Source organism: Scatophagus argus, chromosome 24 (assembly GCF_020382885.2).
Source record: "Scatophagus argus isolate fScaArg1 chromosome 24, fScaArg1.pri, whole genome shotgun sequence".
Lineage (NCBI taxonomy): Eukaryota > Metazoa > Chordata > Actinopteri > Scatophagidae > Scatophagus > Scatophagus argus.
Genome location: NC_058516.1, coordinates 11,360,148 through 11,379,096, shown reverse-complemented (window position 1 = coordinate 11,379,096; position 18,949 = coordinate 11,360,148). Strand labels below are relative to the sequence as shown.

Here is an 18,949-nt window from a genome sequence, read left to right as displayed (position 1 = left end):
AGAATAACAGCAAAGAGCATCTACAGCCATGCTAGCAGCTCTGTGAGGCTATATGTAGGCTAACATCAGGGCTCAACATTACGCATTGCCTGGGGCAAGTAAAATGCTATGTATGGCTAGTAAATCTAGCAACTCTTGGTAAAAATGAATGAAAATTTTTCTGGAGCCGATAATGGAAATAGCTGAGGAGCGAGCCATGTCGCTTCCTTCCCATCTCTGTTAAAGAGTCGCACATTCATGAGAAGATGGCGGCTATGAGCTGAAGCGCAAGCAAACAGGAAACAGTAGCTGGGCGGCGTTAGTGGACGTGGGCGAAACACCAACTATGTATTGCACATGTTTGAAACAAGTTTGAGAGTGAGGCAGAAAAAAAAAATAGGGTTGTTTTTTATTTTTTTTTTTGTTTGTATTTTTTTTTTTTAAAGGCACGTCAAGTTTCCAAAAAACAACGCAGGAATGCCATTACAAGAGATGACAGCATCTAATGAGGAATTAAGTATCAAATGTTAACTCTGACTTGATGATAACTGCTAATGAATAAGGAATTTTTTTTTAGATTTCTGACCCATTTGCCCACTAAGGCGAGAGGAAAAAAGAAAAAAAAACAACAAAAAACACTGAACCCTGCTGACATATTCTAAAAATCGTTAAACATTTTGAGGTTTAATATGAAATGTTTGACCATGGCCGCTATCGTAATTTCGCATGTTAGCATGCTAACATTTGCAAACTAGCTCGAAAAAAAACCAAAAACAAAACAAAGTACAGAAGAAGCTAATTGTAATGGCATCAGTTGTGCAGTTGTTTGGCCATAAACGAAAGCAAATTTCCATAAATTTAAACCGTGCCTAACGATGGCGCCAGAATAAACATCAGAGGTCATTAGGGTTCATGCTTGTACAAATTTCAGTCTTCAGACTAAACGAATGACCTACATTACCATCCACTGCTACATTGCTAAAGAGTCCAGATGGAGGATTCAAACATACCCGAAAATGTAACAATGACACAAACTACATATCCAAGTATCAGCACCAAGAATCCAACTGTCATCGCTACCTTTAGCCTTTAAAAGTCCTTGAAAAAAAAATAAAAAAAAATAAAATAAAATAAAAAAAAAATTCTGTCTCAATTGTCTCAGAATCAATTTTTGCCACTGATTGCACAACAGCTCTTAAACACTGACACAATGTTTTTAAACTGTGTTTTTCAATGCTTATTTGTTTGCGGGTCTCTGGCAAATGACATCCACAAACTGTGTTGTCACTTTCACCCCTTATTATATATATATATATATATATATGTATATATTTTATTTTTATGTGTAAAAATACCCAGCCCTAGCCTCTATGAACAATATGAAAAGTGAGGGAAATTGAAGTTTTACCTTCCACGATTCCCTGCTGCACTAATTCCTCTTTGCACCATCAGCAGTAAACAATCAGCTCACATTTCGTATTACATGAGCAACTCCTAGCGCCTGTTTCACCACATGTGCAATGCTCAGTTGCTCCTTCATTTATTTAGAATTATTCTGTCAACCACTAGTGGCCTTTAGAAGCAATGTCTACACACCGAACCGGATTCATTCAAGCAGCTTCGCTGTATATCCTTCATAAAAAGTATGCCTTTCAATTTGGACTATAAGAGTTGCATTTTAGCATGTGCTATCTGCAGGCTAGGTTTGAAAAATCAGGCATTAAAGTTGTGTTATTCAGTCAACATTGTACAAGTGTACCCTCTGCTTCATAGTGCAAATTTAATCAACTGTGTTGAAAGAAAAAAAAAACTATCTGGGTGGAAACTTTGGGACTGAAGTATGCTGTAACAAAATCAAGAGCGTATCGACAGTTAAGACAAGACAGCTGGTTAAGAAAAGCCGTACATGTGAAGGTGTCTCAACACTGTTAAGAGTTCTGTTGATGTGTAACGCTTTTAAACTAAACAAATCCTTCATAACTGATTGTCATTTGCACTGTCATCTTCATCTTATCGTCTGCTGCTGATTTCTAGCTTCCTGCTAGTAATCCCTTCATACTTAGCAGCAGACATCTAAGATGGAGACCATCCACCACTGCTGCATGGCCACAGGAAAAAAAAATTCTTTTGATTGGTTAACAGGTGCTAAAAATCTGTTACACATCAATTTAATCAGTGCTTAAACTGGTTATCATTGTAGTTTAGCCCCGAATTAGACTGTAAGTTTAACCATAGCAACAGTACAATATTGAACCACACTTCAACAGCAGTAAAAAAACAAATGTTGTTTTAGGTGTTTTGAGGTGGTCACGGCAAGCAGTTGGACATGATGCAGCATACTGTGTCTTTGTCTTTTCCCCCTATAAGAACTGTCCTTGAATACAACATTATCCTTTTAGATCCCTTTTACTGGCCCCTCATTTTAACCACTAGAAGGTGAACCAACACAAGAAGTTGGTGTCTTTTTCACCAAAACACCAAGAAGCTGGTTTGTTTGTGACCTGCTGTCTTGCTTGGGAGTCCTCCAGCATTACTCACCCTGAAACTCACCAAAAATGATGATTAAGCTAACTACTTTCCTAAAACCTCCATACCAACTCTATTTCCCTGAAGGGAAATACAGCGCAACACTGACCCCAAAACATAAGCTGTGATAAGAAAGTAGTCTAAAAACCATAGAAGAAATATCAGAGTTCTCTAAACATAACTAATGCCTGCTGTTGAGTTGTATTTATTTGCTTGGCATTTTTAACTCCTTGACCAAAAAACAACAACACTTGCATATGTTTTATTGTCTTGGTCCAGCCTTGTCATTTGTCAAAGCCAGTGGGCAATTTGAGGGAATCAGCCTTGTGAGTGTTGATTGGGTTATGTATGCGTAAAACACGTCTTCTCCATAAATAATATAGCTAAAGAATTAATGCCAGCTGTGTTCGAATTGCCCACTGAACTAAGCTCTACCAGACACTGCCTGGTCCGGTGTTGAGTGTTGATTCAGACTGAGTTGATCTCATTTAGAATTCACGTTCTTTTCACTGGAGATTCTTATCTTTTTTGTTGAGCTATTTACATCTAGATTTTTATTTCACTAAAGTTGTTCATGTAAACAAGACAAATTATGAGTCTTTCCCCACCAGGCAGCAACAGAGCATATATATATATATATATATATATATATATATATATATATATATATATATATATATATATATATATATATATATATATATATATATATATTCTGCTGCTGGATAACAGAGTAGGGCATTGGACCTCTACCACTGAACTCCCCAAATGCACAGTGGAGCTCCTTTTAGAACTTCAGTCATGGATGAAACATGGGACAATCTGGGTGCAGTCAGCTGCCCCCTTGTAGCCTGGTTCCAGAGCAGGACCAAGCCGAGTTAACTAATAAATAGGATTACATCACAAAAAAGAAAATCACGTGATCTTAAGTTCTGTTATGCCACTTCAACACCAGCACACTGTGACTCTGTCCTGTATCTTACTGCGCTATGCTGAGCTATGTGTAGATCTAGAAAATAAAATAATATATATGAAAGTAAATAATGTGTGTGCCAAGATGCCCACAGGTGTGAGGTCTTTCATAGGAAACAAGTGGTGTGTGTTTCCCTTAAAAGTTAGATTTCTGTGCTTTCTTTGTCACTCTTCAAAACCTCGAAAATGGAATAATGGATTTCGTCTCACAAAAAAAAAAAGCACAGTTGAATGTGTATGTAACAGTAGGGATAAAACGCAGTCACAAGGGAACAAATGGTGCACATGGGATTGCGCCTGATCACATTTACTCATAGTACAGTAAGACAGGACATGGCTAAAATGTGCTATATGGGAGGTGTGGCATTAAAAATCCTCTCGACAGCCCCTGCTGTCCTGGCTGTGAAATACATTAGACTAAATTATCCAATTATCCCTGACCTCAGCAGATCTTTAAGACCCAACGAATAGACTGGAATGACTTATTTTAGAGAAGACTCTTCATGTAACTCTCCAGGATAGAGTGAGCAAGAAAATTTTGAACTCTTTAAATTTTTTTTTTTCTTTTGTTTTTTTTTTTTTCTTTTGTGCGTCCCCCTTGAAAGGCGCTTTTGGCAAACAAGGGGGTTTTGATGTTTGTGGTGGAAGAGGAGCCAGTTTCCCAATAGCGTGATGGCACTAAGAGTCAGCTCATCAGCCACTGATTGGCACTGATTGGACGTGCTAACGTTTCAGCAGCAGTCAAGTAGCGGTTTTGATTTGTTTTACATCCCAAATATGCTGTAGCATTACTTTTACATCACTGCTGGATGTGCTCATAAGTGTTTTTTTTTAAAGAATTTATTTAATTTTAAGAATGTAAAGCTTTTGCTAATATTATTCTTTAGAACTGAATCTGTAATTGCCGCTATGCTTGCAACCCATGTGCCATTTAAGTCGCCCCCAAAGCTCACTGGTACCAAGGCTTCAGCTTCTGCCAGGGTTAACATATCTATATATACAACCATGTATCTGAGTGGTAAGTGGGGGGGGGGTAACATGACTGCTGCTGCACAGCTACGCCAAATTTTTTCCTCAGTGGCTCTGCAACTGACATTATGTGTCAACAACAATTAGTGACAAAAGGCTTTGAGAAACCCAAACTCAAGCTCAAACCAGAGCTGCAGATGTGACATATAGGACAATTAGTAGGGCTCGTTTTCCCAAAAGCATAAAACCACAGCTGTTATCTCTGTCCACAGACTAAAGAAGCAAAAAGGTCTTTTTGTAAACAATACATTTTTTTTTTTGACAAATGTAACATCTTTTTTTGACTTGTTTTAGTAACTTTGGATCAAAGTATGTTTAAAGAATCTATAAATATGGTCAGTGGTTATATGCTTTTTGGAATTAGCTCATAAGAGACCTTCAGACAAATTTGAACTCCAATAAACAGATAAGGAATTGCTTTGAGTTTCCTCATCATAGTTTTTGTATATGTTTTTTTTTTTTGCCAAGGTTTGATTTAGTTCAAGCCTAGTTTGTTTCCTTCCAAATAGAAATAAAAGAAAATCATGTTTAAACCCATACATGACATTAAATACAATTGTTTTTTTTTTAGTCACAGTTGGCCAGTGCTTGTAGCCAGTTACATATGGCGATAAAAACAATGCAAATAAGGGATGAAGTTCAAATTATTAAAGGCACAGTACAGAAACAAATGATCCTCCATTATGTTTTGTTCAAAACAAACAAAATGCTGTTTGTAGTTGTGATATAAACAACCACACTGTTTGCTAGCATCATTGCTATGGGTGACAACATCTGCTGGTGTCCCACTGACTGGATCTTTCACTTTGTCCAGTCCCTTTGTCCCTTCTTAGACATCTTTGTCAGATATCAGTAACTCACAACTTCAATATGTTCTGAAAAGATGGAAGAAAAAAGAAAGAAAAAAAAAAAACAAAGGACATTTTTCTGTTTCTGTGGCCGCTTATAAGTGTCTGTCATGTCAGCAAGTGAAGAAGCTTCAGCCTGTTGCCATTTTTGAATTTATATGCAGACATATTGGATTTTGTTCAGATTCGACATCTTGACCATCTCTGCATTATATTTTAGAAAAGGTTTTTGGCCGGTGATTTACAACATGGCCATGCGTTACATACCAAGATGAAATGTGAAGATATACAGGATGCCTGGCTGGGTTTGGGTGAACACAATGAAACCAAAACTGGATTTCCTCCTGGTCTTCTGTAGCCATTTTGTAGGACTTAACTCACTGTTAATGTGTGTCTAAGTGTCTATCTAATCCTAAAGGGTTAACAGAACTTTGAATTTAATTGGTTATTTTTCTTCAAGCACACAGGTGGTGCCACAGAGGGATTATTATTTTAAACAGTTTCTAGCTAGCAACACATTTGGTTGCTAACAACACCTTTGGTTGCTAGCTAGATGCTAACAAGTAAATCTGAGACTAATGTTGAAAAATAACCAACTCAAATTGAAGAGTCCCTTTATAATGCGGCCTATTTTAAGCTGTGAGATTTCCCAGGACTTATGAAATCAAAAGAAGAACAGATGGGGACATTAAAGACGAAAGGTGAAGAATAAAGAAAATCTTGGGATAAATTAAACGATCTTACTGCACAGGGAAGGAAGGAGGGCTATATAAATGAGTATAAATAGTTTAATAACATGCATGTGGGCTCTTGGAGGGGAGTTGGGTGCAGACAACAATGTGGAGAAAGGAAGAAGGATGAGTGAGAAGAAAAGGGAGATGAGTGAAGAAGGAATGGAGGAACCTAGTTGCCCCACCAGTCAACTTGTGAGTGTGAGTAGTTGCCTCCGTAGCCGTCGTTGGTGTAGAAGTTGCCAAAACCACCTGAGAGGAAGTGAACAGCGGAGAAAACTTACCACATAAACCAACCGCTTTATTTCCAGTAGATGAGAATGTATCAGACCCTTGTAGAGCACTACATGCTGGAAAGGGCAACTCAATGCCCAGAGCTCATTACCCAGGAACAGTTCATTTGACAGAATGTCGATCACTATGCCACATCAGCAAAAAATGAATTCAAAATTCTTGCCTCGAGCAAAATGACGATAGAGTATACGATGATTAAACACACTGGTTATATCCTAAACCCAGATCCTCACCTCCGCCAAAGCCACGGCTTCCTCCGTGCCCTGCCTGGTTGCGACTTCCACGTCCGCCAAACCCTCCGGCAGTGCCTCCCGCGGCCGTCTGGCGATAATCACGTGCTCCAAAACCACCAGAGAACCTGTGGGTAAAGTCCAATACTTTATTGAAATTGCACATTGAAATTCACTACACTTTAAACAACACTAAACAGCGTGAGACCAATAAATCCCAATAACAAATGAAAAATTCACTAAAAAAGGAGACAAGCGTGTATGTATACCTCTTAGAGCGCCCTCTGTTGCTGCTTTTATGCTGGTGTTCATAGGCCAGGCTCTCAAGCCACGAGGGAACTTCCTGTTTGGCCTCGACCAGGATGTCCAGCAGGTCCTTTGTGATGTTCCCATTTTTATCATTGAAGAACGATGTGGCCAGCCCTAGTACAAGTATAATGCAATGTTCAATTGGAAGCTGAGAGTCAACAGCCATTTTCGAATATGTAATACACATGGCGTGAGGTTAAAATCATTGAATGACATTAGTTGTAGTCCTACCAAGGTTTCCAACTCGCCCTGTACGTCCGATACGGTGGACATACTCCTCTATGTCGCTGGGCAGGTCGAAGTTGATAACATGTTTCACGTTGGAGATGTCCAGACCCCGAGCTGCTACCTGAGTATGTAGAAAAAGAGCAGCAATTATATTAAGTCACTCACATTCACATGCAGTATACATTATTATTATGGCGCACTTAAACATTTACACTGGTTAAGCATTAAGAAATGTGATCAGTGAATTTGACAGAATTTTACTGTTACTGACCGCTGTGGCCACCAGAATGGGACATTTTCCTGATCTGAACTGGTTCAGGGCCTCCTCTCGATCTCTCTGGGAACGGTCCCCGTGGATGCTGGTGCAGGCATAGCCCTCTCGATACAGGAAGTCCTCCAAGGCGTCGGCACCTTTCTTGGTCTCCACAAAAACCAGAGTCAACGAGTCTTTACCTGATGAAGCGACAGAAAAGAAACCTGAGGTTAATCATTAAAGGTGAGCAGTTAATAATGGTGGTCGCAACACTATGAACACAAAGAGCCGATCTTAAGCAGGTTTTTCCCTGTTTTCAGACCTCAGATTTTGAATACTGTGAAGTTGTAGGCACTGTGTTTTGTGAATTATGGTAATTTCATTCAATTATTTTTTTTTACATTTAGTCCGCACTGTTACAAAATCATGAGGAATTTTTTATTTTATTTTTTTTTTTAAGAGAAAATGAGTACGCACACAAAATTTAACGAATGCGAAATCTCACACTTTTGTTGAATGAGGAATACAGACTACCACCACCTGCTGGTACGGAGAGTTATTACCTCCCACCCAGTCACTGAATGCACATGCTAGCTGGCTATCGACTGTAGCCTTTTTGGTGTGTTCAAGTACAGCTTTTGGGTCCAAACACAGAAGACGTGAGGCCAACACGACATGCAGCCTCTGCTGCCATTTGTTTATTGATGTCTGTTTGGTAAGACGTATAGAGTTGTGACTAATGAATTACGGTACCATGGACTGCAATGCAAGACTGTGTACCTGTAAGTGAATCAAACATCTCAAACATCAATGTCCGCTTTGTGACATGTTGATACAATTTGATGGGACACAGAAGTACTGACAAAAAAAAAGTCACCCTTGAATGCGAATTAACCATCTTGGTGCTATTCTTTTTTTTCTTTTTTTTAGTCGTAGGTACACAAATCTCTAACTGGAAAATCTTCAATGTGTCATCAAATCATATCAGTTATTCTTTCAGTCATACCAGTAGTTAGATTAGTCAGGCTATTATGTGGTCCATGGTGTGACGCCTTAATTAATTTAAAATGTTCACATCATATTACAATAAATGGCTGTCAATGACAAGAACAATGTATCAGGCAGCGGGGAGTGCGGTGTGGATAAAAACAAACAAACAACAACAAAAAAAAAAATAATCACAAGAAATAATAACAGCATCAGCAGCACTGTGTTGTTGTGCAGGCATTGTGACCAGAGCCACTGATGGAAAGAGTTTGGTAAGAGTTCAAACTTCTGGATTCATAGACATTACTGTTTGTTTATGAAATAACGGCCATAGTCCCACATTTATCGCCACTTGTTAGCTATTGAGTAGGGGTGGGAAATCAGACGATTTTAAATAGAGATCCATCTTTAAGCCGTCCACAACATAATAGTCAAGTAAGATTTTGATATTTAATGTCCTCTTATTTTTGTTTCCAGAAGATAGGCCGGATAGCCCAACTTTACTATGAAGACTACAACATAACCAAACTCCCTCTATTGAGGCTTTGAGTGTGACATGAAAACACCACAACAAACTACTATACATAAAGATGCCACCAAAAAAAAAAACTCTTGGAAAAAAAAAATGAAATAAAATACAACAGGCAAGTTTGATGAAAGCTTAGCAACTGAAATGGTGCACACAATGGGAAAAAAAAACCAACCGAATACACAAAGTATTCTCCATGGAGTAGAACATTTAGCAAATTAAAATATGAAATTACACATACAAGTTTCACCAATGCAGATCTTACCAGGTTTCTCTATGTTGTCTCCAGTATTGTCCTGTACCTCGCTGGGGATGACTTGGGATAAAACCACACCAAACCACCAACATGTAAACTGCACTCAGACACCAGCAGAAAACCAACTCTGTAATGTTTAATGTTTCTGATGTACCAAGGAGACACACAGTAATGTGTTGGCTGGGATGGGAGGATGACGATGTGATAATGGCTAAAGGCTTAGGGAAGTAAAATGTGTGTGTGTGTGTGTGTGTGTACATGGGTGCGTTCTCAGGTGCTGTAAACCGATGCACAACCACGATTCCAAAGAAAGCTGGGACGCTGTGTAAAAAAATTAATAAATCAGAATGTCACCATCCACAAGCCACCATATCATCGAAAGAGACAGAGAATCCAGACAAATGAGGCACGCAAACCAACACGAACTTCAATCTCTCAGGCGGCACTGGACTGGAAGCCGAAAAAGGATCTTACTAAATGGGCTCGGGGAAAACTTCAGAAAACCACTTTAGGTAAACACGGTTCAATGCTGTTCAAAGCAAGTTTCCACCATGCAAAGCAAAAAGCCAATGAAAACATCCAGAAACACTGCTGACTTGTCCAAACTCGAGCTCGTCTGAGATGAAAAGTCTGCCGCGGACTGACGAGTCCGTGTTTGAAATAGTTTTTGGACGTCATGTCTTAAATGCTAAAGATTAACAAAAAAAAGGACCATCCAGATTTTTATCAGCTCAAAGTTTAAAAGTCAGCAGCTGTGACAATATGGGGGGGAAGGGGGGGGTGCCTTGCACATCTGTGAATGACGACACCATTAATACTGTAAGTTACATACAGGATTTGGAGCAAAGCATGCAGACATTGAGACATCTTTTTCAAGGATGTCCCTACTTATTCAATACTGCTAAGTGACAATGCCAAGCCACACTGTGCACATTATAACAGCGCTGCTTCATAGTAAAAGTGCAGGTACCGGGACTGACATGCCTGCAGTCCACACCTGTGTTACAGTGAGAACGTGCAGTACATTATAAAGCACAAAAAAAACAAAACAAAACAAAACTTGAATTGTTGAGCAACTTAAATTGTATATCAAAGCAAGAATGGGAAAGAGTTTCACTGTCGATTTCAACTTTGGCTTCAGCAATTTGTGTCCTCAGTCCCCAAACACTTAAAAAAAAACAAGGTGATGAAATACAGAGGTGAACGTGCCCCTGTCTATTTACTAAAAAACAATAACGTTTATCAGTTCCAACATTAAATGTCTTTGTGTTGCATTCGTATAAATATAGATTGAAAAAGATTTGCATAGTGTTGCATTCTGGTTTTACTTATGTTTTACAAAGAGTCCCAGTTTATTTGTTATTAGTTAAAGTTTACTAAATATTTTTAGTATTTGGAGACATTTTTTGGTTCAGACTGTCTCACCTGTAGCACTGAGCAGGTCCAGGAGGAAAGACCTCTTATCGCTTTCTTCCACCCACACCACTTTTTGAGTGATGTTCTCCGAGGTGGAACCAACTCTGCCCACCGCCAGGAAGATGTATTCCTCCAGGAAATCCCTCGCCAGGATCTGGAAGGGGAGCCGAGAATATGCTTATTAACAGATCTGAAGCGTGTTTTTATTTTTAGGTATAAAAAAAATGTACAGTTTTCTATTTCTAATTCAGATTATTTTGACATAATTTTATCCTGTTTTCTTCCCCCCCAAATTTTATTTTCATTTTTTTAATTTGGTAGCATTCATCTGTGTAACTGAAAACAGTTTATACTTTCAATTTTAGCTTTTCATTAGCATCATTTGATGTACAAATTTGGACCCCCAAATGTTGTAGCTGACATGATGAGTTTATTTTTACAGAAGATGTCAGACAAAAATGGCGTCAATAGGTAATTCCTTTCATGTCGAGGATAATCAGAAATCTTGCTGCATATATCGAAGACCTGTTGTCTGTACTGCATAAAACAAAACCTTACCCAAAGTATCTGTAAATAACACACACATACCTGAATCTCTTTAGGAAAAGTCGCGCTGAACATCATAGTGTGTCGAATGCCTTTGCGAGGCATGGTGTCCTGTTCGACGATGCGTCTTATCTGCGGTTCAAATCCCATGTCCAGCATACGATCGGCCTCATCCAGGACCAGGTAGCTGCAGCGAAGAGGACACAGAGGAAGTGGTTGTAGCTTTTAAAACGAAGCTTTAAAACTTGAATATTTAGAAAATGCAAATACATGAAAAAAAAAATCTCATTGCAGAATACTAATGACGGTGATAAACTGTAAAATACGCAATTTAATCAATCAATGTCTTACTTGCAGTAGTCCAGTCCAATCTTGCCCCTCTCCATCATGTCCACCAGTCTTCCTGGTGTAGCCACCAGCAGATGGCAGCCTCTCTCCAGATCTCTGATCTGCTGGCCGATGTCTGCTCCTCCATACACAACACAGGGACGCACTCTAGACCGGTAGGAAAACTGCAGAAACAAACAAACAAACAAAAAGTTGGAGAAGTACACTGAGTTGAAAATGTTTCTCCACTTGCAGGATTTCATATGGTTGTGGTTGCGCATGTGTTTATGTACCTTTCTGGCCTCATCGTATATCTGCAGCGCCAGTTCTCTAGTTGGAGCCAGCACCAGCGAGATGGGGTACTGCTTACGGCGCCCATACTTTCCATTCTCCTGTAATACAATGACAACACAACAGTTGAGTCTAACAAAAACTGATGGGTTTTTTTTGTTGTTTTTTTTTTTCATTTAAGTGAAATCAAGAATTCAGGAAGGATTTCAGCTGGCTGTGAATGGATGCTTATCTCAAAATTTGAGCTTCCTGTACAGGTGAGCAGTTATTAGAAATTACAAGGCCAATGGCTCCCTACCTGGGTTGCAGGGCCCCTTGAAGGGGGTCACACCATAAAAATTTAAGGGGTGGCAAGAGAACTAACAGGATAGGGAAGATTCTCTTAACACACAAAAAAAATACCCTCTTGACTTCTTTCAATGGGGATTGGTCCTGTGCAATAACTTCTGCCTGTTATTATTTGGGGTGTATGGATCTCCCATTCATGTATCTTTGTCCTGGCTTTCACAGTGCACAAGAGGCCAGATTAGGCGTGCATTAAAAAAAAACAATCTGTAAAGTTATTAAGTATGTTTAACATCTGATTATAACAATAAATCCGATAGCATAGATTTTCTGCTGCTCATTTTCTGTATTAATATAATTGATTTTGATTTTCGACTTCATTGTCATTATCTACATTTCCAATACTTCTGGTATTATTACTGCTGCTATGCATCTCTGCTTGTGTGCGCCCTCTCTCAAACCCCACCCCCTCTCCCTCTCTCCCTCGCTCGCTCTCTCTCTCTCTCTCTCAACCCAACCGGTCAAGGCAGATGGCCGCCCATCTTGAGCCGGGGTCTGCTCTGAGGTTTCTGCCTTCTAAAAGGCAGTTTTTCCTCGTCACTGTCACCACGTGCTTGCTCAAGGGGGAATGTTGGGCTCTCTGTATTACAATTTAATTAAAGAGTTTGGTCTAGACCTGCTCTAATTGGAAAGTGTCATGCGATAACTTTTGTTGTGAATTGGCGCTATATAAATAAACTGAATTGAATTGAATTTTTTTCTGCTGCTCTTTTGAAGGACTCCATAGTTCCCTCTTAGGGAATGGTCCCTATTAGAAGATAAACTGGGGGAACTGCATATCTGATCCTTATGATTAATGAGGGGAATCTGACTTGATCCATTCATATCTTTTTTTGGCCTGTTTCCTGACCTTAACAAAATAAAGTGCCTTTACTTCCTGCTTACCTGTCCGGATGCCTTAGCTGCGTTGAGAGCTTCTCCTGGCCCTTCAGTGTAGATCTGGCTAAGAATCGGCAGCAGGAACGCTGCAGTCTTCCCAGAACCTGCGGACACAAAGTCGTTCATTCTCCAGGTGCATTCAGCAGAGTTATCACTTATTTATCTAACCCATGACTGTTGTGTTTGCCGTGCCCTACCTGTCTGCGCACAGGCCATGAGGTCTCGCTTTGATTTGACAATAGGGATAGCATATTTCTGGACAGGGGTCGGTCTGGTGTAGCGACTCAGAGCAATGTTTCCCATGACAATCTCGCCAAGGTCTACGTCTTGAAACTGCACAGCACACACAGTAAAGTATATTTAGAAAATAGGAGAAAGCAGTTATGCAGCTGATATGTAACGTCACACTGTCGTCAACAACAGCAACTTACGCTCTCGATGTGGTGAGGACAGTTCTGTCCCGTGGCCTCGACAGGAATGTCGTCGTATTTCTCAAAGTTAATGCCAGTGTTACTGCCAGAGAACAACTCACTACAGAGGAGCAAAGCAGGACAAATGGAGTATGTGTTAGCCGCACATCTTGTATTTATTTGGTATAATTATTAGCATCATTCATTCAGTGTTCAGTGATTTTTCATGCCGATTAATTAATTGTTTAGTCTATCAAAAAAGCAATGAGAAATGTCAAACACTGTTACCTCAAGCCCATGCTTATGTGTTAAAATTTCTAGTTTTGCCCAACAAACAGTCCAAAACTCTAAAGATAATCAGTTCATATTTCCAGTTCTTTTCTGTGTAACCAACAAAACAACAAACTGCTACATTGTTTTTCAAACTATCTCCATGTCTGTAGAACATGTCTCATTGACCAACAGCACAAGAGACTCACTGTTCAAGGCGTTCGTTTCGTGGCGTTGGTTTAGACCAATCGCCATCATCTCTGGACTCCTCCACCCAGCGACTGTTTCCTCCTCCTCCTCCGCCACCAAACCCACCGTGGTCAAACCTGAACACGACACAAAGATAAGGACGGGCAACAACTTTTTTTTTTTTTTTTTTGATAAACTGACATACATAAAAGTAACACCACCTGCTTATATTTATCCAGAAGTAAAGATAAACAGACATTTTGCTTTCATACTGAACGGTCTAAATCTAAAGCTGTTTCAGTATGGTGACAAAAGACAAACAATGGAATCCTGTGACAGCAGTCATTCAGTCTCATTTTCCTTACCTTCCTCTATTAGCATTGCCTCTGTCATTGAAGAACGCAGACTTTCCTCTATTGTTACCAAAATTGCTATAGGCATCTTTGGCAGTGTTCCAGCCACCAGCATCTGACAACACAATGAAAGCGAAACCGTAAGACAGGGCTGCCCAAATTGGAGTCCACAGAACAAAATTGGCCTATTCTCTTTGGGTGATAAATCCTCAAGACCACGGTAAAGGATGACCGCACGTAGGCTGATGTCCATTTTCTCCGACAGCGCTGATTCAGTTACCCGAAAAAGAATTCCCACGAAAGTTGACTTAAAACATTCTACATAATCAGTCAAAGAGCCGATCTGCATATGCATGGGACAAGAGCTTTGAAATGGCTTCATTCTTAGGCCACAAGTCTGAGTTTCAGTTTTTGCCTTCCAAGGGAAAACCTTTGGCCAAGCCTGCTATGAGAAGACAGTGTCATAGATATGGTATTATTAGTACAGTATTTAACTGTGTAAGGAGAAAACTGAAGCTGGTCTTTAGACAGAAATATGGGAGAAATTGAATGGTTCTGACAATTAATTGGAGCTTATGAAGATGAAAAAAAAAGTTTTTATTTGAAACCTCTGAAACTATTCACAAAGTGCTATCGAGGACATTTCAGCCTCATCTTTGTCATGGTTTTGGATAAACAATTTTGATTTTTTGCATCTTCAGTAAAGAATCCTTTTCGACCTGTCCCTTTATACTGATACAACTCACCTTTTACTTACCACACATTTTAAATAAATTATTTAATGAGTAAACCCCTTTTTCTGCTGAAAATCATTTTAAATAGATATTTAGCAGTGTTACTGATTGATTCAGGTCCAAATCCAGACATTTCTCAGGTGCAGAAACACTACCGGATTGCACAGCTTTCAATAACGGTTAGATAAATAAATCTATTATTTCTGTTATATTTTGTTCTGTTTGCTGAACAGAGGCCTGAAGTGACCATACATTTAGGCAAGACCAATTTAAAATTGGAAGAAGACTGTCAGCAGAGATGAACCGCATGCTAAGTGCTAGAAGCATAGACATGGATGCAATGAACATACAACAAATTTCTCAGGTTAAGAACAGTTTTGGTTCTTTAAAAGAGAACATGTGACATGTTATCCCCAGAGCAGATCTTACACTACAGAAGATAAAAGTTTCGCGTAGTAAAACCAAAACCCACCTTTGTTTTCATAGCCAGCAAAGCCCATTGGCTGAGCTGGGTTGATGGGGTTGAAAGCTCCGCCTTTGTTGCCACGGTAACTGCCTCCAACACCACCTCGGCCCCGCTCCATGCGAGGTGGGCCACGGTTAAATGAGCTCCCACCACTCATGCGGTTGTCATGGTAGCCGTTAACAAAGTTGTTGCGCCCCCCATCCCAACCATCTGCAGAGGGAGAAAAGGACAACAGCTGTGTTTGCATCTAACTGTCTTTAGATGAATCTGAAGTGAAGTTTTGAATTGCTGGAAAGCTAAACAGCTAAGCTAAGCTAAACAGAAAGTAGTTTCATCAGAAGGCGGCAGTACAGGGGACTTTAGGCATGGCTGCAAATGAGTTGCCAACCACCAAAAAAAAAAAAAAACCTCAGAGAAGAAGAAAGAAAAGCAGCTATGCACAAGGAAATGTCTGGAATTAATCTGGGACTGGGAGACCTATGGGAACATCCAGGAGAATACAGACAAAGGAAACAGCTTCTCTTCTGCAAAACTGAGGTTTCTCTCAACCATTCATGATGCGATAGTTCATTAAAAATGGCTAATAATGAAATTTAAACAATGAATGCCATATGTGTTGGATTATTAGTCATTAGTTCTATGAGAGTGCTCAAATGGCTCCAGTTCTTCTCTTCACCGAGAATACAAACAAACCGGAAAACATACTGATGCGTGAAGCTACGATAAGGAATAATATGTAGCAAGAACGAAATGAGCTTAGCGATGAAGCTTACAGTTTGCTGCAGGCGCAATGGTGTAGCCACCCTGTCGACCAGCAACAAAGGCATTTCCTGCTAGACAGAAAGACAGTTTTTCAGGTGTGGTTTTCATCAGTAACAACTGCAGGTAATAAAGACACCTTAGGGAGTTTTGGGGCCCTCTGGTAGCAATATGTTGTTTACAAGTGGAACCCCATTTTCTTGGGTAATATACATGCATGCTTAGAACACAAGCATGAGGGCGAACCGATTCAAAACCTGCCGTTTCACTCTATTCTACTACACTGTTCTTGATCAATACTTGATTCCATAGCAATGTGCCAACAAAGGCAGGGAAGAAGCCAACTGCTAGCTAGTTAACACGGATGTAAACAGTGTCAAATATTCCCAAAATAACCGCTTTGCAAAGGTTTATGAGAACAGAGATATACTGAAAGATTCACAATAACACAGTGCATTTTGGTGAGCAACACTGAATGTGAATATAACTTTGCTTTTGTGTCCGTTTACAAGAAAACCACAGAACAGCTTTTACTTGATGCTACACACCATTTTTAGAAGCATCTTTGTTCCGTAAATGTGGAGGAATGTATCGCCCTACAGACAGAAAGAAACAGTGAATTTAATGAAATCATACAAATTTAAGGATTTGATTTCAAATCATGGGAGGTAAAAGACATTCCTCTGGTTGCCTTATGGTCAACTTTCCTTTCCTTTCCTTCTAAATTTATTCTCTATGGAGAACTTCCTTGCTCGCTGTCTCAATGACATCTCAAGTGTCATTACCATGGCTTATATTAAGGATGGAGGTAAAATATTCAAGCTTGCGAGAGTTTATGCACACTCACTAACAAAAAACATATTGGCTGCTTACTGTTAGTGCCTCCGCCTTGTCCATCCGCTGCATTTAAGTCTAGGACAGCGAGCTGGAGAAAAAGAGACAAATTGTTAGACACACTATTTGAGGCTAAAGACTGCTATTTGCAACTTGAAAATCTACTTAAAAACAACTTTTTCTTGTTAAACCAGCAGAATAAGCAATAGAAACGCATTGCATATAGACACTCCAGGGCACTGTCCAAATTTAATAGAGTAAGAGTTTTAATGGATTTTTTTAAAAATTTTTAATTTCAGCATAACACAACTATGCCGGTTCAGGAAAACAACTTTTGCTTTTATTAAAAAAAACAAACAAACAAACAAACAAAAAACAAATTCATTTCGGTCTCGAGCGGGATTCCTCTTCTACATTGCAGCAACATTTAGCCAACTAGGCTCATAAGAGGGATTGATTTATACATAGAAACCTTGCTGGTGCAGCATTCTTTTGCATCCTACTTTGAAAAGGCGATGTGAAAATTTGTATATACAAGGTCAATATTGTAAATACAACTCTCGCGAAGACATAAACACTTCAAAAACACCTACTGAGAACATACAGTACTTTTCTGTTGCCATTCAATTGTCTGCCCAGTCAGACTCAGCTAGACTACGTTGCTGGTGACGCAGGAGAAATGAGAATTTTTTAAGCTGGACGCAGTCGAGAGAAGCATGAAAACTGTACAATTCTGCGTATTATCTGAAAGCCAGTAAGCTTATGTGTCAAACACCGCAATGTTTATGTGTCAGTCCAACCAGCTCCTATTCCGCATGCCTCCATTTTATTATTATAGCAAGCCGCAAGACAAACGCAGTGAAGATAATAGTTGAAGGGTGCGTTTCATCTGCTCACAGGAGAAGGCCGAAGGAACCATTCGGGCGTAATTGGCCGTTTGGCTCCCTGTTACAGTGACCAATTTGTCCGCAGTCTACGATGACCACCACATTTAGCATTTATACCACAGCTTTCATCAACCATTTTACATAAGTCGTTTTGCAGTCATAGCAATAACACAACAGCCGAGAGGCAGGAAAAAACAAAAATATTTTCCACGTCGCATTCTTAGTTCCCCTCACCGCAAACGCTTTTGGTCAACAAAGTGTTGAATTGAAGCGCACCCAACACTAGCTTGCACGATAGCATTTTGTTAGCGGTGTTTTTAGGCTAGCCGGTGGGCTAACATTTATCCCTGTCGTTATTCGTTTCATTAACTGACGCTGCAAAACAAATTAAACGGACGCGGCTTACCTGCTGCTCTAGACCGTGGACATTTTCGACGGCCACATGACTCATAACTATAGAATATGGAGGAAAAATGTTGTCGTTGAAAAAAGGACCTCTTTGTTTGCCGGGTTTGATGTAATGTTATTTCTCCTTAACCGATTTGTTTCTGTGGCAACGACAGATTGCAGTTATTTCATTGGCTTAACAGTTAATGTCACTTTGTAAAATGCTATTGCTGAATTTTACGTGATGATAAATTCCTATAATATAGCTACAAGAATGGTACTTCGTGTAAACTCAGCTGATGTCGGCTTGTTCTTCAGCTGAAGCTGCGATGAAGCCGTCATCCACTAGTCAAGTCAGTCTGAACAATACAGAAAAAAACATCCGGTAGCGCCAAAATAAAAGTCAACAAACGCGTCATTGAGTGAATGTGTGATTGTATAGGTTTGCTATATGCGCTAAATATAAGTTAATCTGTATGGTAAAACTAATATCTAACGAAAACGAAAATATATTTCATATCTGTGAAAATCCAAGCAACCTGATTAGCAAATGTGACTCCACGTTATCAGCTTAAAGTGAGCAAAACTCATAAAGACAAGTCAACTTCAAGGGATATCTAATTTATTAAACGTTAGTGCAAGCTCTATTAGCTATATAAGGCTATTGTGAACTATAACCAGGTAA

At 39.5% G+C, this 18,949-nt stretch overlaps 1 protein-coding gene across 2 annotated transcripts; it reads right to left on the bottom strand.

The window, feature by feature from the left end:
* Window positions 1-6,124: 6,124 nt before the first annotated feature.
* Window positions 6,125-18,655, bottom strand: LOC124055569 (ATP-dependent RNA helicase DDX3X-like). Of its 2 annotated transcripts, XM_046382482.1 has the most exons (19): window positions 18,284-18,655; window positions 17,030-17,081; window positions 16,705-16,752; window positions 16,171-16,230; window positions 15,404-15,607; window positions 14,210-14,312; window positions 13,865-13,981; window positions 13,407-13,506; window positions 13,173-13,308; window positions 12,982-13,079; window positions 11,754-11,852; window positions 11,485-11,645; window positions 11,176-11,320; window positions 10,597-10,741; window positions 7,418-7,599; window positions 7,150-7,267; window positions 6,879-7,032; window positions 6,613-6,737; window positions 6,125-6,337 (listed from the first exon to the last, which is right to left on the bottom strand). In XM_046382482.1, the coding sequence occupies exons 1-19, from the start codon at window positions 18,326-18,328 to the stop codon at window positions 6,258-6,260; spliced, it is 2,172 nt and encodes a 723-aa protein (XP_046238438.1). In that variant the 5' UTR covers window positions 18,329-18,655; the 3' UTR covers window positions 6,125-6,257. The 2 variants fall into 2 exon arrangements, with proteins under 2 accessions (XP_046238438.1, XP_046238439.1); XM_046382483.1 differs by lacking the exon at window positions 16,171-16,230.
* Between the last annotated feature and the right edge of the window lie 294 nt (window positions 18,656-18,949).

Bases quoted from the DNA above. Each gene is read 5' to 3' on its own strand.
- LOC124055569 (XM_046382482.1), bottom strand. From the start codon at position 18,328: ATGAGTCATGTGGCCGTCGAAAATGTCCACGGTCTAGAGCAGCAG. The intron at 13,982-14,209 runs GTAAGGAAAATG...TGTCGTGTTCAG, and splicing joins GGCAATGCTAATAGAGGAAG to GTTTGACCACGGTGGGTTTG. The intron at 7,268-7,417 runs GTCAGTAACAGT...CTACATACTCAG, and splicing joins CCATTCTGGTGGCCACAGCG to GTAGCAGCTCGGGGTCTGGA.